Source organism: Chenopodium quinoa, unplaced genomic scaffold (assembly GCF_001683475.1).
Source record: "Chenopodium quinoa cultivar QQ74 unplaced genomic scaffold, ASM168347v1, whole genome shotgun sequence".
In the NCBI taxonomy this organism is placed as follows: domain Eukaryota; kingdom Viridiplantae; phylum Streptophyta; class Magnoliopsida; order Caryophyllales; family Amaranthaceae; genus Chenopodium; species Chenopodium quinoa.
Genome location: NW_018743074.1, coordinates 1074097 through 1099229, shown reverse-complemented (window position 1 = coordinate 1099229; position 25133 = coordinate 1074097). Strand labels below are relative to the sequence as shown.

The 25133-nt window shown below is 33.7% G+C and overlaps 2 protein-coding genes across 2 annotated transcripts; both read right to left on the bottom strand.

Moving 5' to 3' along the window:
- Nucleotides 1–303: 303 nt before the first annotated feature.
- On the bottom strand, nucleotides 304–2639 carry LOC110731488 (phosphatidylinositol 4-phosphate 5-kinase 10-like). Its single transcript, XM_021911338.1, has 7 exons — nucleotides 2491–2639; nucleotides 2200–2362; nucleotides 1979–2092; nucleotides 1659–1846; nucleotides 1455–1546; nucleotides 1071–1218; nucleotides 304–673 (listed from the first exon to the last, which is right to left on the bottom strand). Exons 1-7 carry the CDS (start codon nucleotides 2637–2639, stop codon nucleotides 328–330), a joined length of 1200 nt encoding a protein of 399 aa, XP_021767030.1. The 3' UTR covers nucleotides 304–327.
- Nucleotides 2640–8073: 5434 nt separating this feature from the next.
- Nucleotides 8074–11683, bottom strand: LOC110731608 (F-box/kelch-repeat protein At3g61590-like). Its single transcript, XM_021911478.1, has 2 exons — nucleotides 10570–11683; nucleotides 8074–9585 (listed from the first exon to the last, which is right to left on the bottom strand). The coding sequence occupies exon 2, from the start codon at nucleotides 9566–9568 to the stop codon at nucleotides 8354–8356; it is 1215 nt and encodes a 404-aa protein (XP_021767170.1). The 5' UTR covers nucleotides 9569–9585; nucleotides 10570–11683; the 3' UTR covers nucleotides 8074–8353.
- Between the last annotated feature and the right edge of the window lie 13450 nt (nucleotides 11684–25133).

The following is a 25133-nucleotide window of genomic DNA, read 5'->3' as shown; positions in this document are numbered from 1 at the left end:
AATACTGGCCTACACCACTTCCACGTATTTTCAACTAATTTGATAGTTTTTGCGATCGAATTTTTTAATTGGTGGCTATTACTTTGATCATTCTTGCCAGCTTAATGAAATTAAATAATTACTTGTTTAATTTCTTTCTTATGTTTGATTAAAATCATTTTATTTATTTATTTTGCTTCTATAATTATACTTTTGTTTGTCTTCTTCGGTATGCGTATAACCAAGGTAGAGAGAAAAATAAACATTCTAATGTATATACTCGTACAAGCTTGTGCTTGTGTAACAAAACTCTTACTAGGAATGTCTAAATCATATTTAAGCAATTTGTTAAGACTGCCAACTCGTGGCTTTCTGTATAACTAGCCTTTCGGATTGAAGGCTGCTCGATTCTTCTACGAGGAATACTTTGGAGAGGAAATCCTGAAACCGAGCTGCATAAAAATTAGGATTCACAGATGAGATTGTCTTGGAATCATACTGCAACGACTTGTAAGCATGCTCGAGTCGTTTCATCACGTTGTAATCTTGTAAGAAATCAATTATTCCTAGAAACAAGTAGACATTCTTGGAGTCTTGTAATTTTGAGGAACTGTGGTTACTTTCCTTGGGTTCACATTGAGGCACTTTAACTGCTCGTGCTTGAATTTTTGCTCCAAATCTTGTAACGTTACGCCTGTAATACGTTATCACAACATGAATTAGCTAGACACGTGAAAGTCTTCTAGTTAGTTTGAAAAAAGCCTACACGATTGACCAATTTAGTTAAACGAGTTGGGTTAGTATTCAAGGTTTCAAACACACATATGAGACTCTACGCCATTTCATTTTAGCAAACTCTTAATCTATTATCCAAAATTTTCAGATCATTAAAAACTACATTTTAGGGTAGCTAGACTTGATTTTCTTGGTATATTTTCTTTTGGATAAGTATCAAGCATTTTGACTCGTTTAATTAAATAGGCATAGTCGATGTCCAATCTTATAATTGGAATGCTACTAATTGCATTTAGTATAATAATTGATCCTAAATAGCAGTCCAAAATATGCTCCATGCTAGGAGTAAAACCAACCTATTATCTTCTGTTGCAGCAGCTGCTGTGAAGAAGTGTGAAAAAGTAGGGTCTCGACTGTGATATGGTTCCACAATCTCAGATTGAGTACGGTCCATTCCGTTTTGTACTTGTGATGGATCATGACACGGGCGCCCTTTTGCTGAATCTACTTGCATGAAATAATAAAAAATTAAGCACAAGAAAGATGCGTAGTAACATCCTAAGAAATTGGACGTGTATCACTAGAACAAAGGTTTGAGAACATAACCTATATACTACTTTCTCTGTTCCAAATAATCTTCCCGTTAGCTTTTGGAATATATTAAGGTTATTGATTATTCCAAAATATTTTACAAGTAATTAAAAAATTACAAGTGTATGACTAGATAAGCATGTACGTACCTCGACGTGTTTGTTCCACATGTATACCAAGCAACAAACTGTAATCCATGATTCCTTGCTCCTCCAAATATTTACAGTCTAGCTTAATTTGCCTATAAACACAAAGCCAAAGTCATTTAGTGTTGATCTTCGATCTGTTTCTACAGCTGCTCTATGTTTTTTTTTTTCCTCTTCTAAGCGAATACTTATGATTAGGAAGCTCACTCTAGGATCTGACTCTGAGTGGAAGAATCGAGGTAGAAGCAGAAATCGAATTCAGGGTCTTTTAAGGCTAGTATGGGTTGAGTTCCATTTTTAGTGGCACTTCTTCCTTGTGATGATCCTTTGAGATCATATCGTTTGTGTATTTGCATTTCTGTTCGTAACAGGTTCTCCATTACAACAAAATATATCTGCATTGAGATCGACGGAGTTTAATTATCACGACTACATGTATCCTACACTTTTATCTAAGGTCTCACATAATATGCAGAGCAAGCTAAGGCCTAAATTTCAACTCTTCATCGATACAAAATAATATTTACCTTTGTACCTCCGCTACCAGGTCTTGTAGCATGAAGGCCATAGTACTTGGCTAAGAGGGAGTTTCCGTACTTCTGAATGTGATCGTAGAAACTTGGAAGCATCTCTAAGAGAACCTACAAGATAACAGATAAATATACTTATATACATTTTCAAAGGGCTCAAACATTGTACATGGTTCTGTTATACTTCAATAATGAAAAATAATTGTTGAAACATTTACCTTAGCTTCAGATTTGCGCAAGGTTTTTATGACAAATCGGTCATCATGAGACACATGGAACGGCTTACCAGAGCCACGCACTGTCAATTCCAAGAGATTTTCATGGTTGCACACTGATATCATGTAATCATCGTAATTAACATCTCCAAGCTCTTGTATATTTCTGTAAAAGAGTTTTTATATAAAAAAAAAAAAAAAAAAAAAAAAAAAATCGCGCTTATAATGTGGCAGAAAATATCACACAGAGGATGCAGTAATAATATTGTAAGAAAAAAGTTTAAAAACAAGAACCTGAAAAGGACAGGGCTGTAATCTTTCCAAACAAATTCAGAGATTGTACCAGGCGGATGACTCGAGTTTATAGGGTAGTGTATGTTCGTAGTTCTTGAAGATTTGAAGCTCGAAGATGAAAACGAAAGCTGCTTCCTAAGCAAGGCCATACACCTGCAATTGAATCCACCTCTTATTAAGCAATGTGTTATGTGTAGACTAAGAAAGATGATTTTTAAACAAAACTGGAATGAACATTAACTTCTTACAAGTACTACTAACATTATGTGCCAATAAACTAACGCTTAGCTTCCTTTCTAATTCCCAATGTATAGATATCAAAGGTCAATAATACTTCTTAGACATGATCAAGGTAGTACGAGCTATTGGGTCACGAAATCTGAGGATCAGAAATCAGAATCGAAATGAATAACTTGAAGTTTGAACAAGTTCCCCCATATAATATATTCGTTAATCTTATGTTTAAGAGCAAATATTCATGCAATAACACAATAGCCCAAGGCATCGCTTAGGCCTAAAAACTAGTACGAGTAATAACAAGTATATACCAAGATGCATTGGAAACTACTGATATAGATCTGCAAACTATAAAGTATCAAGGTGTCTTTATCGCAAGTCTGAAACGGAGTCTCAAGAAGAGTCTCATGCAAGACTTTGGCAATAAGGTCATAATAGATTATCATGAGTCTTGCATGCGGTTTGGCAGATGAAAACCCATCTTAAGACAATGCATGTGGGGGTAATAAGCTGACAAACTTTGCATGGCCAATAATATATTGCCAACTCAACACAAGTTGTTGAATAATTAATGTTAGTATTTAGGAGGGTAAGCGAGTCTAGAGTGAGTCTTGGGATAATGTGTGAAAATGGAAAGAGTCTTGTATAAGTCTGAATAATAAAAAAGTAATTAAAAGTTAGTGGAAAGCTGATGTGGTGGAGTCTGAGACTGGGTCTGGAGATAAACTCACCCTAACCCAAATATTATTCAAGACTCGAGTGGCCTTACTTGACTAGGTATGGACTACTACATCCCCTGGACAAAGGTAGATTATTGGGCCTAATATTCCGATTGTAGATGATATATAAGATTTATACATGGCCCCAAAACCCAAGTGTCTACCAACTACGGAGTATGAATTATCTATGTACAATATGGCTAACAAGTGAAGGTGACATTGGCTATCTTTATACGACTTGTCTAGTTGTCTATACACAATAAATTAAAAACTTGACTTGAGCATCGGAGAGGTTCCATCAAGAGTAACTTGTAACTTTAAAGGTCAAATTATGTTTCACTTTTTATTTTTTCGTCAAGTTAATATCCAATAATCGATCATTATAACCCAAAATGTAAAGCAAAGATGAGGAATACAATAATATAACACCCCGAGATTTACATGATTGTCAATTCAAACGTAACCCTAACTTTAAAATAACAAATTCAAATAGGACAAATTCAAACAAATTTGTTACTTGAGAATGTCAGCAAAAAAATTTTATCCAAAAGTAGCTACAAAAATGATTACTTATAGACATAATTGTCAATTCATTCAGATCCTAGATCTTAAACATAACCAAATACATAATTAATTAACAAAAATTAGCTTACCTAATTTGCCCAAACAACCAATGAAGAGACAGATAGAGCGAAATCTAGCGATTCATCCACAATTTTTTTGTTCTCCCCAATTCTGAAATTCAGGAAATTAATCAATATAGAATAAAAATTCAGAATTATTATTTGGAGAAGATTAATGATTTATTTGATGGGGGTTTCTCATGAAATCAAAAGGATTTTCAATTGAATTTTTTTTTTATTAGTTTTTTTTTTTCTAAGAATGATGGCGTTAACATTGTGGAATAATCAAACGCGCCAGTTTCTGTTATGGTAGTTAATAATCTTTCTTTTTCCAACCAAGCTGACGCGTTTGATACTGAACATAATACCTAATGTTGTGTTTTGCAATTTTTTAGGGATAAATCAGGAATTTCATTGAACTGCCCGTTTGTACGATGGGGAGACACATATTCGAGGGAGTTTTCTCAAATAAGTCGATCAACACTAAAGGTTTCTAATAAGTCACGTATTTTTTTATGACCGTTCCATTAAATTGTACTTGTACTAATGCAAGGGATACATATTTAAATTATTTTTTTTAGCGATGATAACTGGGATGTATGGATTAATGGTTTTTGAGTTACCATCCGTTTGGTGGTAATTATTGTAATTTCTATTTATTTGCTTAATTTTTTCTACATCTATGCCCTTTAATTTCCTATATAAAGTAATTTATAAACCATTTCAAGTAAAAAAGAACAGAGGAAGTACATTTTATGATTTATTCCTTTTTTTTATTGTTTTTAGTGTTCCACCCGTTTCACCCTTTGGGCTAATCCGGATTCGAGGATCAGTTCTGGGTGGTTAGGTTTCTGTCCCCTCCCAATTGTTGTTGTGGAGGATCGAACACGTAGTCCTCCCTACCAAGTGTAGCCCCAATCACCACTACACCAACAACCAATTGGTATGGTTTATTCCTAATGATTGTGCGTATGTGTGCTTCATCCGTTTAAGCTTATACTCTATTTGTTTTGTTACTAAATGTTCGACTCACTTTGCTTTTACATAGTTTTTCTTGTACATCTTGATCATTAATATCTTCAATCATTTACAAGTGAAAATTATTTTTATTTTTTTAAAAAATAAGTTGAAAACTTAAAAATATACATTTAGATGAAACTAACAAGATCTCAAAAGTTCATCATTATTTTTCTTTTATAATTCATTATATAAGATCAATGTCATTTTATTTTAACCAACTTTTAACAAATGAATATGGTGACTGGTGAGTACCTTTTTTGATTGATATTTAAATTTCCCATTTGGTTTCCTCTTTCCCTTTATGACTTGATTTGAGGTTGCTTTCCCTTTTTTCTTAAAAAAAATTGCAAGGTACTTATTTATAATTTCCTAACTTGGAAGTTTAAGTAAAGGAATTAGAGAATTCTAGGCTTTGTAGCAAATTTTGATTGTGATTTGAGGGATTCGGGTACCAACATTTGATTTGTAGGACTAACATCAAACATTTGTATAAATTGCTAATTATGATAGTTGACTAAACTAAATAATTCTACCAAATCAACAAGGAGAATCTACTCTAAACCGGCTAACATGACCACTTAAACACATGATTTTGTGGCCTAAAAGAAACTCCAATGTCTTTGTGTAATACTAGTACTTGAACATTAATATAATTATTGCAACATTTGCAAGGTCTAGATTTGGATGCTAATTTTAGAACTTCTGCTATAGTCAATTAGTCAGGCCCCTAAAATTTTGGAGTTTACTTTATATTTTCAATTTGGGGTAAGAGGTGAAAATTGGGTAACTTGAATTTAACTTCAAATAATTTTCAATCTCTTTCTTTTTCAAATTTCTCAGTATTGGCCTCATCTAGGAACGAACTATAAAAAAAGAGGGAAAGGGTGCTTTTTAGGTTTGGACTTCTAAAATAAAAAATGATTTTACATGATCCACCTAAATTTAGGCCTTGTTTTGCATCTCTTGAGTATTGACTGGTTTGGCTAGTTGTTTGTTTCAATTATTCATGTTAGTTATACTTATATGTATTTAGTAAAGTTAGGTTAACTGCTAGTTGTTTGACTTGTTTCACATATAATGTACACAAAATCTAATCTTTTTGGCCTTTAGCCAAGTAAAAAAGCTAATTACAGAACACATACATTGACTATCGGACCATACTAAAAAGCAGCAAGTTAAAATTCAATGGAAAAGCCAACAAAAAATCCATTTATCGAACACAATTTAAATGTAGAAAAATTGTCAAGTTAATACGAGTACTCAATAATTTAAATTTCCATTTAAAAATCTCTAAATCCGCGAAGACCGCAGGTGCATATATAGCAATCCGAGCATGACATAACCAAAGGATGATAACCATTGATAGTTGCCTAAAAAACCTAGGTACTATTTATAAAAGACAGACATTCACATGATTAAAAGGACCACAGGGCCTTAATAATAAAAGGCAAAATGTATAGCAGCCTTAGATGATTGTAGGGGAGGCAATATTAGCCCTAAATAGCAACTTAACATTGCCAGAAAACACCTCAGCTTGCATATTTGGGACACTACCCTACAATTTAAAGGCCACAACATTAGAACTAGTACTTTTATTGTTTTTATTTATATTTTTAGGATTTTTTAAAAATTATTTTAACAAATAATTAAAAGAAGGGCACATGCCTTAAGGTATAGACATCTCCCAGCTGACATGAATATGTTAATAGAAAGTGGAAAAGAGCAATGGCATGCATTCCCAATCTCCCCACTACTATAGGGTGTTTGTGGTCCTAGTCCTAATTACACTAATCAAACATTACCCAAAAAACAATTAATAAAGAAGAAAAAGGTTGTACACTTGTACCATCAACTTTCTACATTCCAACAAAGTGAGGATTCAATTGAAGAAGTATATACTATAGTCATCAATATATTTATTGTTTTGAATTTATGATGATATTAGGTTTGTTTTATTACTTCGTAGGTTAAGATCATTGGAAGGCTAAAGTTATTGTTGATGTAGATTGACATTTGCCGTTCTACAACTTTGATGTAATAGTGTTGTAATTCATACGGTATATTATCTCAATCCGACTTTAATAGTCGCATTGATAGTAAAACTAGAGTCGGCAATATTCAAATAGGGCTTTGTTTGGTAAAGAGAATTTGAAACAAAATGAGCTGAGGCCAATTGATAACTTATTACATCCATACCCCCTCATTACCTTATTCTAGTGCTTCTTGTACTCCATATTTGTCATTTCACATGTTCAAATAACAAATAGCTACCAATCATTAACTACTTTTACTAGACATTTTTTATTTTTACAAACAGCTGATAAAACCAGCTAATTATCAAACGGGACCTAAACCCAAATGGATGAAGTAATAGTAATATTTGGAAAAAAATAATTCAGCCAACAACTATGTTGTATGCATAGTTGTATATGAACTTTATTCAAAGACATAATAATTGATGCTAAGAATTGGAAGTAAAAACTAGATAGGCATGGAGGACCATTCCATTATATTGACTTTATAGTCCCTTTCCTCTACCTAGGAAAGATAAAACCCCCAAAAAATAAAGAAACCTCAATCCCCAAAAACCCATCTCAAGGCAGTTGCACCACCTTTCAAATTCTTGGATTTGGGCCTTCCAAAGATTGCTGAAACTAGCTAAGCATTAGCTACAAATATCACCACCTTTTTCCCTCAAGACAAACATATTTTCTACCATTACCAGCAAAATCAACTCAAATATTTGCTCACAACCAACCAAAACATAAAAGGACAACCTATATAATCCATAAATTTTTGTATACAACAAACATAGTATTTCATACTATATTACTCAAAAATAATAATGTCTTCTTCATTAATGAAAGAAAAAAAAAACTAGGACAATTTTGTCTGCTGCACTGTATAAAAACAACCAATTTGTTGTTATACTTACGGCACAAACACAAAGAGACAATAAAAGAAAAAAGTGAAAATCTTTACTCTTTTTTTTTTTTTTTTTTGAATTTTCAATCCCTAGGTGATCAGAACTTGTACTTGAGCTCAGCTGTTGATTGCAAAAGATTTAAAAGTAAATAAATGGGTGTTTTTTTTTTTTTTTTCGGATGCAGCCATTTTTCCAGCTGGTATGTTTTGTTATGCACTGTTCTGAAAGATAGATGTTATCATAACCAAATGACAAATGAAAAACAGGTTTTTTTTTGGTGGGGTTGAGAGACTACAGTGGTAGTAAAAGCAAATACTAGTAACTAAAGTTCCCCAACATTAAGGAGAAACTTCAAGCCTAGGTTCAAAGCAAAAGCCATTGAAAAGCTGAAGAGGGAACCTCTTTGTAACAGGACATTTCTGTGACCATTTCCATTGCCTTAGGTTCATGTCAAACAAAAGCAAGGCTGGTGCACCAAAGCTCTGGATGTATATCAGATCATCAGTTCCGCTACTAGCGAATACATCATCAAACTCTCCAAAACCTTGAAAGTACTTGTGTGGCATCCGAGCAACATCTTGCCATTCGTTTCCGTTTAAGACCCAAATCCCTATCCCTTTGATTATGTCAGAGCGATCCTGTTTCCCGATCCCTCCAACCATCACCAACTTCTCCTTGAGGTTCATCAATCGGCCACACGTTAAAGGGCAAGGGGCTGGGATAAAATTCCTCATCAACAAGCCACGGGGTGAGCGGCTTGAGAGATTGTACTTGATCAAGCCATGGCGTTTATCAGGCATTCCACCCCCAGTAGAGTAGAGCAAGAAGTAGAGAACACCGTCACAAATCACACACTCATCACCAGCTCTCCACCCGTTTAAAACCTCCGTGAGTGGAGACACCCACATCATTGTTTCTGAGCTATAGATATGAATGGAGAGATCCCATTGGTAGAAGTTGTCTGGTACTTGTTTCGATTTCACAATCGAGACATTGTAGTTGTGAGATGTCCTATCAACAGATATTGTGAGGGCAGTATAATCAGAGAATTTAATGCCTGGAGGCTCCATGAGCCTCTTGCTGCATTTGGTAATGGGGTTGTAAACATGGAGCTCACTTCTGCTATCATTGTTCATGAAGCAAACAAGGCCGAAGGAGGAAGCAACGAACCAATTAGAGGTAACAAAGTAAGGCAGGTCAATGCCATACCACTTTTTAAGGCCAGGATCATAAGAATACCCAAAAGATTCATCAGTGCTGATAAACATGAAATACCAGGGCTTATGTGATAGAACATGGACAGAAAAATTCCACAAAAAACGTTTCGAAGTCACTATATCATTCCATCTCTTGCAAACACAACCAGCTCTAAAAATGCTGGCAATAGGTAGATAGGCCAGAATCCTCTCCAACAAGTCATCCGGAAGAATTGAGTCTACAGACACTATGTCTTTGTTTACCTCATCATCAACATCGGAGAAGGAATCGAATTTGACAGGGTTTAACACAGAACCATAGTGATAATGGCTAACCCATGTATCCCTTCCATCCATAGTTGGATAAAAGTGCCCTGCACAGAAAACAGTCTCACATTGATTTCATTTTACCTATAAACAGAAAACATTCCAGCAACCACAAACACATAGCACCAACAATATTAAATTTTGAACAAAATTCACCTAAATACATATTAATTAAACCACAAAAATACTAAAAACTGCAAATTACATGAATTTCAAAAGCTCTGCAAAGCTGCAACAGCTCTCAAGACAACTCCACCATACTCTTGAAATCCTTAAACAAGTGTAAAAATAACGAAATCAAAATCAATGATCCCGGTCGAGTTTTCGGTTTTTTTAGCTACCATAATGCTCAATAAGCAACCAACAGCAGCAACAACAATGACAACTAAATTGAAATCACTAAAGTGCCCAAGAAACCTCTTTGCAGCATACAAATATATAGTATTTACAATAACAATTAACAAATGCATATAATTATGTAGTGACATTAATCATCAGGCAAAACTTAGAATTTAAATTTTCCAGAATATGAAGATTGTACAAACAAAACCAACAAAAATAATAAAAGCTACTAAAAGCTAATCTCAGCATAAATAAACCCAAATACCCAAAATATATCAGGTGGACATATTCAAATCTTCAATTATCCCACATTAAACTGAAAACCACAATTAATTCCTTGAAAAAGCTACAAACTTTTAAACATTGCCCAAAATTGAACCTCCGCAAAATGATAGTTGAATAATAACAATAACAATAAAATGTTAGGTATAACTAACAAATAATTGGAGTATTAAGCTAACAACAACAATTTATTCAAATAACAAATCACCAGAAATCTCAATGAAACAACTGTTCAACATGTTTAATCAAGCCAAAAGATACGATTCAACAACATTATTATAAACAAAAATAAAATAAAATAAAAAAATCAATACCACCCAAAAATTGGAAAATAATGAAGAACAGTAACAAACAAATCCCATAATAATAAAATGAACGGAATTTAAATTACAAGAAAAAGACAATACCTTGATGGGAAAATAGAGCTATTTTTTTAATTTTTTGAATTTAATAATTTGTTTTCCTGAAGCTCAAGAACACAGACAACAATTCTTATGTAATGGGTACACCAAGATTAACCAGAAATTTCCAGATTTAACAGAGGAAACAAGCAAATGGGGGTTACACAGTAATTAGGAAGAAAATGTAGGAAATTTAAAAGAAATTGAAATGGTTAAATGTGAAAAATTACCAGGGAAAATAAAAATAAAATAAAACAAAGACGAAAACTTGTCTCTGTTAAAAGAAGGATGAAGAAGAGAAAGAAAATTCTGGGTTATTGGCGTTTTTTGATTTGATTTGAGAAATTTGGTTAAATTTTATAGGTTGAAAGAATTGAGATGAACAAAAAAACGAGAGGCGTAATATAGAATGCAACGGGAAAGGCGGTTTTGGTGCTCACACACCAAAAACAACGCCCAACCAAATGAAAATCGGCTACTTCATCAAATACCAGTAAGCACTTTAATAATTCACCGAATATTATCTAGGTTTTTAAATTCACAAAATGCCACTGAGTTGTAAAAAAATTCACCGAGTGTTATTAATGATTGACGGTCATTAACTCCGTTAGTCATTAGGGTTTAATCATGACACATGTGGACACGTGTCAGTCAGCTATTTGTTTAAAAAAAATTAAAAAAAAAACTCTGAATGCTAACCCAACCCAGCCCCACCACCGTAACCACCTGCCAAAGACAATCGACAACCCAAAGCCAACCGTCGGAACTCCTTGACCTCCTGCCGGAAACCCCTATCCTCTCGTCAAAACCCGCCGGAACCCCCTGACCTCCTTCTAGAACCCCTTGACCCCACCAAAACCGCCGACTCCACTTAATCCCCCTTTCCTCCTCCCGAAAAACCACCCCTGCCACCGCAACCGTCTTACGCAATGCCCAGATTTCCGCTTGCTTGACTCCAGCACTTACATGACGACCCACAGAATTCTGCCTGACCGACGACCCCCGCCCTGATCCCTAGCCCAGCCCCCGCAACCACCTGATGCACCAACACGACGCATCATCGTAGCCACCGAAACCGACCATGGAAACCCAGAATAAAACCCGACCATGGAAACCCTTCACCCTCAAACGGCTGAAATCAACCATGGAAATCCAGAATGGTTGATTTCTATGGCCGATTTCGTCGTTTCAAGGGTGGAGGATAGGAGGGGTGGTTTTGCGCGGTGGTCATAAAATGTTGGGTGTTTTTTTCGTGAGGGGAAAAAGCGAAAGGCACTAAGTCGCTGGTTTTAGGGGTGGTGGTTGGGCTGGTTTCGACGGTGAAGGTGAGGTAGGGAGTACCGACGGCTGGGGTTGGGCTTCCGGCAGTGGCAGTGGTGGTGGTGGTGGGGCTGGGTTAGGGTTAGAAATTTTTCAAAAAAACAAAAAAAAAAATTCTTTTTTTTTAAAGATTTTTTTTTAAATTGAACCAATCATATCATGACATGTGTCATGATTAACCCTAATGACTAATGAAGTTAACGGCCGTTAGTTATTAATAGCACTCGGTGAATTTTTTACAAACTCGGTGGCATTTGGTGAATTTTGAAAACGGTGATAACATTTGGTGAATTATTAAAGTGGTCAGTGGCATTTGGTGAAATAGCCGAATGAAAATTGAGGAGAGAGAAAATTGAAAGAAAGAAAAGGGTGGTGTTGTGTGTTGTATTTCAAGTTAGTACAAGTTTTAACTCTAGATATGTGAGCTTTTTATGGTTTTTTTTTAGGCAAAGGGTAACGAGTGTTCCCCAAACGTTAGATAAGAGAAGTAAAAAGTGGAAAATTAGAATAAAACTAATATTAATTACACTGAACGACGCGTGATTTTGTCATGCATTTATAACTTAACACTATTTCAAGCAACATATTCATTAATTGTCTAACGTCCCGAGGCGCTTGTTGGCAAGATTTTTTTTTTTATTGGGAGACAACTAGTTATATCCATGCTCTTAAATTAAATAAATTAATAAGATGGTTTTTAAAAAAATTAATAAGATAATGTAACCTTGCTAATTCGAACACCCCCTCGTATAAAAGATATATAAGATATAAGTCGCATTTCAGTCTGTTTTCCGAATCTTATTATCAATGCTCACATTTTTATTTTATTTTAGTTTAGTCTAGTTTAAGGTAGCTTTGTTAAGATGTGCTAATTTGAATTGGGATTAAATAATACTTCATAAGTTCATAATAAGCTATATTAATCCTTTTTCTTTTATATCTGGATTTAAATGATGATTTGGGATCTAATTCGTGTATAAAAATAAAACGTACAATCCTTGATTTTATTAATCTCAAATTAGTATAGTTCATTATTTGATTTGTGGTTTAACATATTGAATCTATATATTTGTATATATGCTACTAAGATAAACAAAAGGGACACTTGTTAAAATTCTAGTTCATCTATTCTTTTTTATTGGTTATGTTTTGATTATTTTTCTTTCACAACAATAATATTTCAAAGGAAATCAACAAATAGCAACAGAAGGAGTATGTTGTAAAGAAAATACAATATTACTTTTGAATTTTAATATTATAATTGGCCTAGATTTTCAGCAAAAATAAATTAATTTTATTGAGTTTTTAATTTGTTAGGAAAATTGTGTACCTTGTTTTTGCAAGAACAAACAATTTCTTATGTATTTTACTCCCTCCGTGTTTTAATAAGTATTACAGTTTGACCGGCACATAGTTTTAGATAATTTAATTGACTTAAATAAAATAAGAGGTAAGTGAGGTAGTTGGAGTATTAAAAAGTTATAAATAAAATATAGTGGGGTTAATGGTTTATTGAAAAGTAATGAATGTGAGAATAAGTATATAATAAAAATAGTAATAGTGGGTTTGAGTGGAGACTATGAGAGAAGAGAGATATAATATTTAAATTTAGCTTTTTCCCAAAATAAAAAGTGTCACACTTATTAAAATACGGCCGAATTTAATAAGTGTAACACTTATTAAAACACGGAGGGAGTAAGCAATATTCCAATCTTGACTTAGGATAAAGATAAAATTCAAACACTTAATGAAACCAAAACTATACATATATTTCCATCAACCAAAAACTTGTAACTATTGTTCGACGAATTAGGTATATTAGCCGCCCTTCCCACTCTTCTACTTTACAATAGTAAAACCTTTTTTTTTTTTTTTTTTAATTTATTTTTATTGTCAAGCAATATCAACTATCGAGCATAGATCCATTAGTCCATAGGATGACTAATATACTAATCCAAAAGGTCTACCCACGGGAAGCTCATTAAAGCATTAAACAATATAACATTCAAGAAATTAGCTGATATAAAAATCATATTCAATTCATAACTCATTCAAGTTTTTTTTTTTTTTTTTCATAAACTTAAAACACACAGTAAATTAATTTAAAAATATTAATTTATCATTCATTTGTATCTATCATAACTTATTAAGACATGCAATAATTGTGATAGTACTCATTAAAACTTATTTTTAGAAAAATCGTACTCGTATAAAATAAGTTACAAAATAACATACTTGGTAACTCATATGTAGCACACCTTTAGGGGCCGTTTGGTTGACAGAAGGGAATCGGAATGGAATGAACAAAGGGAATGAAATGGAATGGAATGGCAAAGTGGAAAATTTGGAAGGTTGTTTGTTACAAAAACCAGGGAATCATTCCCTCCACCACAGCACCACCACCACAGCGCAGCTCCGACCGCCGCCGAACCCTCACAGACCTCCGCCGACCGTCGCCGACCCATCCCCGACCGTCGACGACCGTCGCCGACCATCCAGCCCCCATCGCCGACCGTCAAACTCCCTCCCCGATGCTCCAGCCCCCCTCCCCGATGCTCGAACTCCCTCGCCGACAGTCGCGCCCCCCTCGCCGACGGTCGCTGACCCCTCGCCGACCCTCCAGCCCCCTCGCCGACGGTCGCTGACCACCACCGACCACAGCACCACCTCGAACTCCCTCCCCAATGCTCCAGCCCCCCTCCCCAACGCTCGATCTCCCTCCTCCACCACAGCACCACATCGCCGACCACTCCCCGGTGCTCGCCGAGCCTCCCCGACCACTCCCCGGTGCTCGCCGACAGTCGCCGTCCGACCACCACCGACGTATATGGGTGTTAGTGTTAGGGTTAGGGTTAGGGTTAGGGTGGGTGGGGAATGGAATGGGAAAGTGGGGGGGGGGGGTGGGGAATGGGGAAGAGGGGTTTTGGGGTATTTTGAAAAATGAAATGGGGGAATGATTGAGGGAAAAAGTGGCAAACAAACAGGTTGAAAGGGAATGATTCCCATTCCCTTTCCTGAAACCAGCGAACCAAACGCACCCTTAGTGTATTTGGTACACTAAAATTATATAGTACACCTCAAGATCGAGTTCATATGATTGGACACTTTACAAAAACAAAAAAAACAAAAAATAAATAAATCAATACCTTACTTGGAGTGTAATCAAGTCTATAAGAATATTTTAGTTGTCGCTATTATGCTATTTATCTCTATTTGTTCGACCCCTTTCTCACATTCTCGTATGTAGTCATGAATATTTAGGGGAGAGCATGGGACGGGTACCCGTTCCGATAACGTTATTGGTTCGGGTACCCGATAATCGTTAAGGCTAAAACCGATTCCCGAAACCGTTCCGATAAGGTTCGGGTACCCGTAAATTCGGATACCCGAAAATACGGGTACCCGAACCAAATATCCGAACCGAACCAATAAGCTGATTTTTTTTAGGTCTTTTTATTTATTTAAAACCTGCTTTGCAATTCGTTTTTAGATGCTTTTTAGTTTTTACTAGTTTTTTTTTTTTACTTCCTATTTTTTGAACTATAACAATTGAACTTAAATACACAAATAACAAAAATAATTACAACTATCGCTGTCTTCCGCTTTGGCAACCTACCAGTCCCTGTCCTTGAGGCTGCTGCCTCCTCACCTCTCCTACTTGGCTGCCTGAACTCCTCCTTGTACCCACCTGCTTAATAATATTTTTGTCCAAACTTCCACCTGTTTTTCTAGTATTAATTATTGTTATTAGTACTATGATTTTTTTTGTAACAAATAACAGCCTAATAGGCTGATATTGAAACCTGAATACACATATAACACATCACTCAACCCGATTACAAATGAACAAATACTTGATACGAACATACTGTTTCTTTTAAAAAAAAAAAGTCCATAGTTAACAATAATAAACCAATACATAACAAAAAAAAAAGTCCATAGTTTATAGTTTTAAAACAAAAACAGTCCATATTAATCATATTTCATAAAATACTCCAAGCCTTCAATGACTTCCGGCCTTCAATACAATCACCACCAACCTTCATGATTATAAGTTGCTGCCTCTAATCAATTAATCATCATCAACAAAGAGAGAGTGTTCCTCACCAAGAGGTAACATTTCTTCAAAAATAACAAAATTAAAAAAAAGTTAATGAATAATTAACAAGATAATGAGATTAAAAAAAAAGAGAGAAAATATTTAAATGTTACCTGATTCAATTTTTTCCATATCTTCAAGTCTCTCCTCAAGTATAAGAGGACCTTGAGATGTACGTAACCAATCTTGTGCACAAATCAAGGCTTCAACCATCTTAGTTGAGAGTGAGCTGCGAAATGAATCAAGCACTCGACCACCGGTGTTAAAAGCTGATCCGGAAGCGACTGTTGATACGGGAATGGCAAGTACATCTCTAGCCATGAGAGCTATTGTTGGATACCTTTCACCATATTTTTTCCACCACCCCAAACAATCAAAGCTTTTTCCGGCGGGATTAACTTCTCTATCATCTTCTAAATACTTGGCCAACTCATTTTTCCCTTGTACTCCAACACATGAACCCACCTGCCTTTCAAACTCTAATTCCGCAACATCTACATCAGAATCCATATCTTCTACTTCCTCCGAAAAATCAGAAGTTTTAGGGAGAATAGACTCATTTGGAGGGTTTTCAGAAATATAAAGTTCATACATGTCATTCAGAGTTTGCATCACTTTATCACACAAGTACTTAGCTTTTTCAGAATCATATTGTTGATTAATTGCCCATTTAGTATATCCCATTTTCCGCCTAGGATCAAGAATGACAGCAATATACAACAAGAGATTCACATTATCAACATTTTCCCAATACTTGTCATGCTTTTTCTTCATTCCACTAGCCATTAAACTCACCCCCGCATCATTACTCAACATTTTTTTCTTGATTAACACACTAATCCCAACAAGTTCTTGTAAATACACATTAGAGGTGATATACAACGAGCCGGAAACTCGTAGAGTAGCATCATAGAATATTTTAAGTAAAGGAAGAAAAGAGGCAACACGATCCCAATCACTAGGTTCAGGCACCCCGCCTGTCTTAAGTAACTCATACCTAAATTTACCACCATCTAAACATTCAAGCAAATCAAAAGCCCTACGATATGCCAAAGCACCTTCCAGCATTAAAAAAGTGGAATTCCACCTAGTATCCACATCTAAACAAAGAAAACGTTTTGACTCCAACTTTTCTTGTTTAACACAACTCATGAACTTTTGCAATCTAGCACCCGATGATCTTACATACCTAACAGCACAACGAATTCTTTTTATTGACACATCACTTTCTTTCAATCCTTCTTTAACGGTTAAACTTAATATGTGAGCACAACATCTCATGTGTAAAAACCGACCACCCAAAACTAATGTCTTCCAACTTTCAAACCTTCTTTTCAAATATTGAATGCCAACATCATTTGAACTTGCATTATCTACAGTGACAGTCATTACTCTAGAAATACCCCATTCAAGTAGACACTTTTGGACAGATTTACCAATTGTTTCACCAGAATGACCAGCAATTATACAAAAGTTAATTATTTTTTTATGCAATTTCCAATTATGGTCAATAAAGTGAGCGGTTAAACACATGTAATTCATATTTTGGCAAGAAGTCCAAGTATCAGTGGTGAGACTTATACGTGAAGTGCACTTACTAAAAAAACTTTTCAAACTTTTTTTCTCATCCAAATAAATCCTAAAACAATCTCTAGTCACTGTCCATCGAGAAGGAATAATGAAAAAGGGTTGCGTTACCTTCATAAAGTTGCGAAAACCTTCATGCTCCACCATTCTAAAAGACATTTCATTCATGATCACCATCTTTGCCAGAGCTCTCCTACTATCTTCTTGATTGAATTTCCACAGCTCAAGTCTACCTTTTTTTTTATCCACGAGATTCCCATCAAGAGTTTGTTGACTAAAGGGACAATAGTTGCTGATTTTGATCAATGTTTGGGAGGTATTCCTTACACCTCTTTATGTGGTTCTTCATGCCGGAGGTACCTTGAAGTGATGCACAACCAATGAATGTATGACAATAGATACATTCAGCCTTGTTTTCTCCATCCTTCTTTATAAAATGCTCCCAATGAGGAGAGCGCCTTTTTCTAGATTTTTTTGAAGTTTCACTTAAGGGGGCAGCAGCATCAGCAGTTTCAGAAGGTTGGTTTGATTGATTTTGCTGGTCAAAGGGGTCATTATTTTCCGTCATTGGACAAGGGTCATACTCCCAAGGCTCGGGAGGAGGACTTGGAATTGGAGGAGCTTGACTTGTAGCCGATGAGTCTTCCATATCCCCACTACTTCCAGATTCCATACACTCCTACAAATGAAAAAAAAACAAATAAGTTCAATCATGTATACACAAATAACAAGAATGAGTCATAGCTATATGAGGGTTGAAAGGGTGAACATCTAGGACATATGTCTATTAGAAACAAACAAGACAAAAACTTTTCCACGTCACACAAATACACAATCATAAAATCTCAGACAAGCAAGTGAAATAAAAAAACTATTGGTACAACTACATCATATAATCACTCTGTGAGCCTTGCAGTACCTTAGGCAAGTATTACTGAAAATGAGTCCAAAAGATGATGTACACAGCCACACAAGTTACTGTTAAACCAAATTCCAGCTGACGAATATTACTCAATTCTGTTAAACCATACATTGACAGATTAACCTGAGTAGAAGCAACTAGATAAATCATATTGGACTACATGATTATCATATTGGACTACAATAAATCTTAAAACGTTTTCTTAAAATGCTTGTAATTAACTCATGTTACAATAAATCATATTGGACTACATGATTATCATGTACAACTCTATAGATGCTCAACACACAGGAAGCCATCACACAACACTATAGATGCTCAACAACATTAGTACACAACAACTATAGATGCTTAGCAACATCACACAACAACATCACTCTGAATCCTTGTTTTTTCTCAACAACCTTATTTCCACATCAAAAACAGAAATCTCACCTTACTCACTCATCTAAATCTAACAGACACAACTTGACAAAAAATAATAAAAAAAACCTCAATTCTGAAAACCATAATAAGTACCATTCCTCCCAAAAAAAACAAAACAAAAAAAATTAATAGTACCACAATAAAAAATCAGGAAAAAAAAACAATTACAAATCCGAAAAAACCACAGATAGTCAGATACTATAAAATGTAAATTACCTCAACAGTGAAAGCTCAAAAGCCACTTCAATGGAGAGCCGAAGTACGCTTCAATGGAGGAGATGAAGGAGTGAAAGCTCAGAGCCGCTTCAATGTAGGAGATGAAGGAGTGAAAGCTTAGAGCCGCTTCAATGGAGAAGTCGAAGTACGCTTCAATGGAGGAGATGAAGGAGTATAGGCGTATAGCTCAGAAGCCGCTTCAATGGAGAAGTCGAAGTACGCAGAGCCCTAAATTGAATCTGCGATCTGTGAAACTAAAACAAGAGTTTAAGTTTAATTGAATTTAATCAATTCATTGCAAATAATTAGATCTGGCAAAGGGATAATTAGTTAATTGCCTGAGGACATTAGGAGATGAAGGAGTGAAAGCTCAGAGCCGCTTCAATGGAGGAGATGAAGGATGAAAGCTCAGAGCCGCTTCAATGGAGGAGATGAAGGAGTGAATGGAGAATGGAGATTGGAGATTAGAGAACCAGAGGCAGAGACATTAGAGAAGAGGAGGAGAGAGAGGGGGATGGAGGCTGAGTGAAGTGAATGACTGAGAAATGAGAAAAGAACGAAGTTTAGGGTTTTCACTTTTTTGTTCTTTATTTTCTGTTTCTTTTTTTCTAAAAAAAACTGACATTTTTCATTTGAGATTTCAAAAAAAAAATATTTTCGGGACATTCGGGTACCCGAAACAGTGTTAACGGGTACCCGTTACCCGAACCGTTAAATTCTTATCGGTTCGGCTACCCGACCCGTTTTCTTTAAACGGTTCGGGTACCCAATTTTTCGGTTCGGTTACGGTTCGGTTTTTCGGGTTTTCGGTTTTTCGGATAGTTTTGCACAGCCCTAGTTATCACACCATTAATTATATTTAGGGAAAATAATTGATTATTTCGTAACCATGCACCAAACGCCCAAACCTCTAGCTCCTTCCACATGGGAAACCTCCTCTTACTTCTGCACGAATAAGAAATTTGGAAAGTGAAAGGCCAAGAGTAATCAGCCGTTTGATGCTAAGCCATGTGGTTTACAAGCAACTTTAATTTGTATAATATATACGGGCTTGAATTATATCCATCAAGAAAAATTATCCGATTCATTTCGAATTTTAATAAAAGTTCGTTTCAAAACCAATTGATATGGTAACTGGATGAGAGGAGAGCTTTTTCACCCTTACAAACTAGTCGATAGTCTAGTGTTATTGTACATAGAACACCATATATGAGCTGCTAGTCAAGCATCATAGACCCAATTCTCCGAACACGTACTTGTTTGGTTTTTTATAATTAAAGTTCGAAAACTCGTCTCACTGTGGAAAAAATAGAGCCTATCTAGTCAAAATGTAAAATCAGCCAATATGTCGTACTCTACTACTCTTAATCAACAATATAAAGTAAAAATGTTTTTTGTTATATATACTTATTATATATACATATATTGATATATACCACAAAAAATGACCTAATAAATACCAATAAATTAGGCTCCTCCGAATTACGAAAGATTGTCCTAATTCTAACACGTTAAGGAAAATATAATTAGACAGCTAATGAAAACTCTAACCTTACTTTAAGAGTGTAAACGTTACACGTCGCAACATGCTTCATAAATTTTCTTCTTTAATTTTTACTCTTTGCCTTTTCCTTTTCTTTGTAAGAACATGATATGGAGAGGTGTCAATGTAAAGCAATATAGGGTAGGAATAGAACATATGCGATTAGCATATGCTAAATTTCATAACCAAACAATTATATATTCTTTTTGAAACAATATTTCTACTAAAAGACTATTTTGACATAATCAGAAGTAGATGGATAGTTGTAAATGTATGGGTCATGTGGAATTTTATAAAGCTAAATAATTGAATTTTATTGAGATACCCGATAATCTTAGAGCTTCAAATGACTTAGCAGGGTACGAGTTATGCACGAAGTATCAATTTCATGATTTTACAGCGGTCGTTTGAAAAATGACTATCATATTATTTTAATGATGAAATTTACATTGTACATCAGAGTGTACCATGCTAATGATACACCTGGAAAAATTGTCATTCAAAAAAAAAAAAAAGTCAGCTTTCTAAATTTATGCTACTTAATTGAAGGATTTTTGTTATTTCCTTTTCATAATTTTAGCTTCTCATATCCATAATTGTTCATAATCAGTTTTTGAAAAAATAGAGAATTTTTGGAGAGAAAATAAAATTTCAAGAGAAAGAAATAAATTTTTTAGAGAGAAAATGATGGCTCATGGTGAATTTCGTCACAATGTATAATTGTCGATTTGCACTTCATGAAAAAAAAAAATTAATATTATTTTAGGTTATTTTTATTTTATTTTTATTTTTTAAATTTGTGTTATTTTCAGAGAGTGAAGATGAAGTTCTTTTGGATTAGGATAAATGTTCTTTTATCAGTTTTTTTGGTCCATATTTATTGAAATGAATATGTTCATTGAGTTTAATTAATATGCTCTTTGGGTCTAAACTATATATTCTTTATAGTCACAAACTATGTTCTTTGGATTTGAACTATATGTTCTTTACGTTACAAACTATGTTCATCTAATTGTGTATTTTTTTCAAAAAAAAAAAAAAACCATCTAATTGTGTATATGTATATTTTTTGAAATCAGGATCATAAAGGTTGATGAAGACGACATACTTTTTTTTTTTTTTTTTTTTTTTTTTTTTTGAGGAAAGATGACTTACTTTGGGACCCCTTTCTATGGATGATTGATTTTCCGATAGATTCTAAAGAACATTTGCTATATTAATAAAGAATATGATAATATTATTTAAAGAATAATATTTATATTATTTAAAGAATAATATTTATATTATTTACCCAACATGTTTAAACATAATTCAGAAAACATTTCACAATAAGTAATGAACATTGTGTGACAATAAAAAATACATTAAAATTACAATTATTAAAAAATACATTAAAAAATACATTAAAAATCATATAATGAACATCATAATAGATACACATGACCAAGATATTATAACAAATATAAAAATATATAATTGGTTATTTATTTAGACAATTTTTTTAAAAAAAATAAAGAGAACAGAATAAAATAATATTGGAATTTGAAATTTTGAACATGAATTTCAAATTTTAAAATTTGAAATTTAAAAATGAAATCTTGATAAAAAATAATTTTAGAGAGAGAAATTATAAAAAAAATTGAATATTTTGAAATGATTTGACATCTTTTACCTTTTTTTAATAACTGTTTTACCAAAATTATCACATTCTTTATATTTCTATGTTGTGTTCTTTTATAAAGCTGTGATGTTCATTACAAATATAAGTTATGTTCTTTCCATTTTTTTAAAACTAGTTTTGATCCGGGTGTACCATGCGCATGATACACCTGGGTGTACCAACCAACGATTATTTTAATGATATATAATATGATCGACTTTTTTTTTCACATTATAAAATGGCCACAATTAGTCTTATAATATCTACAATAATGTAAATATAATTTTTGAAAATTTTAATCCAACATAAAATAAATATTTTTTTGAGAAACTATAAAATAAGAATAAAAATTACATAAATGAAACTAAAAATGGATGATTTACACAGTATGGTTACTTTAAAACTTATTTATACTTTTGTGTCGAAATGAAACTTAATTATGGAACTACTGTCCACGTAGGCTCAGATAAGTTTATTTTTGTTTTTTTTTTGTTTTTGAGGTAGCGGTTTTACCCTTTATAAATTGCTACTCCGTATCTTTACTTGGAGTACTAAAGACAAACCGCTACCTTAAGTGGCAGTTTTAGACTATAATTGTTACTTAAGGTAACAGTTTGTCTCTAAAAAAGAAATTACCCCAAATGTATTACCGAGCCTACTTGGACTGTATTTTCGTAAATAAGTTTCATTCCAACGCAAAACCGTAAATAAGTTTTTTAAAAGCTACATTTTTGTAAATCATCCACTAAAAATTTGATAAATCAAAAAAATGTTGATAATACTATTTAATACCATTAATAAAGTTATATAATTAATTATTTGGAAAAAAATATGTCAATTGTGAAATATATAATCATTAAAACATTATGATAGTCATATTTCAAACGAACATTTATTTACTTTCTGGATTATGCCATTATGTATGTATACATGGATTTTTCTTTATTGGTATTTTGTTATTTCTCTTACATTTAATAAAATCTCAACAAAAATTGTTATTACTGATTACTTATTAAGGAGTATTGACATAAGTAATTCGTAAGAATCGTAACACATACATCAGTTTTCTACGGAGTAATTATTTTCGAAGGGGCCCAGGGGGGTAAAACTAGGGTTAGTTTAGAAAGAAAGGGGGAAGTAGAACTGTAGAAGTAATATCTCTTGCTAGCCTAGCTAGGAAAGTGGGGTAAAAACTATTCAAGTTGTGCCAAAGCGTCAATTAAAGAAGTTTCTAATTTCCTACTCCTAGAGAAAGCTTGAAAGTACGACATCCTTAATTACTGTTCTCATCCACCAAATGAGTGAATGATCACAAACTAAAGTATTCAATCATGACTTTAATTGTACTCCTCATTTCAAATGTTTGTTCCTAGAGAACTCCTGATTGTGAATTTACCATCACTATTTGGAAGTGTGTATACACTAAAAGCAATTTTTTTTTTTTTTTTTGGTGAAACCCACTAAAAGCATAATTTCGTCGTTCTCTTTAACTTATTTTTACTGAATATATATCTACTTAATTGGTTTTTTTTGGTTTTTTTTTTTTAATCTTTTCTAATATTTCTAGGAAAAATGACTTTTACTGAAACATTATACTCCCTTCATTCCTAAAAGTTCGACTCATTTTGCAATTGCACGGTTTTCAATGAACATCTTTGACCATGAATAACTCCGGTTGGGTATAAGTAAAATTTGTAAAAAGTTGATATTTGGATTATTTATAATAAGGGGAATCTAATATGATCTCACATGCTAATTTATTTATATTGTATACCTCATAAATTATGGTCAAAGTTATTTTATTTTAACCAAATGAATAGTAAGTGAGTCGAACTTTCAGAAACCAAGGTAGTATATTCGATAAATAATTAGAGGAGAACAAAACCTTAATTACAAAAGTACTCCATACAAATTGATGAAGTGTTTATATTTCAAATTACTCTTGGATTAGATTTGGCAAACTCGCTCTTAGATTCTTAAATCAAGTCTATTTCTTGATTCTTACTAGAGATAAAAAGCAATTGGTACATTTTTTTTTTCTTTTTTTTTTTTTTTTTTTTTTTTTTGATAGGAGCAGCTGGTACATATTTGAAATAACCTGAACAAAATGTCTTAATTATATTTTTTTTTTTTGTGGGAAGAGGGTTCTACAAACTTGATTGGTCTCCAATAATTGAAATGTGGTTGGGTAACTTATTAACTTAAACGTGCTAATTAACTGAACAATGTGATTTATGTGAGCATGAAATTAATTTCATTATACTAACTAATTTGATTGGCAGTAAATTTTTCTAGGGTTTGATAGTACTTATCTGCTTAGTTCATCCATAAATATGCCAAGAATTCATGATTGTACATACATAATGCCATGCCATACAAGTAATGGAGTAATACGATCATACTCATTAACCGGCTAAACTACATGCACCCATATATTGGCAAACGTATATAGTGCACAGGGCACGACCATATATAAGGGTGACAACGAGTATATATTTGTGAACATGTACTCGAGGTCGTACATTACAAATCCACCATGACCCATATATAACTCAACTCAATTAAGCGAGAGGAAGGGTAAAGAAATTCACAAACCAAAGGTCGAATACATAATACTGCGTATTCTTTTTTTTTTTTTAATTTTTTTTACCGCCATAAGCAGTAACCGGCCTTAACTTGTCACATACTAAACAACTCATCAACTAACAACTTAAAGATGACAATACTAAAACACTCAATCCATCAAATAGTTAAGTTTTGACATGTCTACTCTTAAAGTAGCAAAAAACAGATTTCA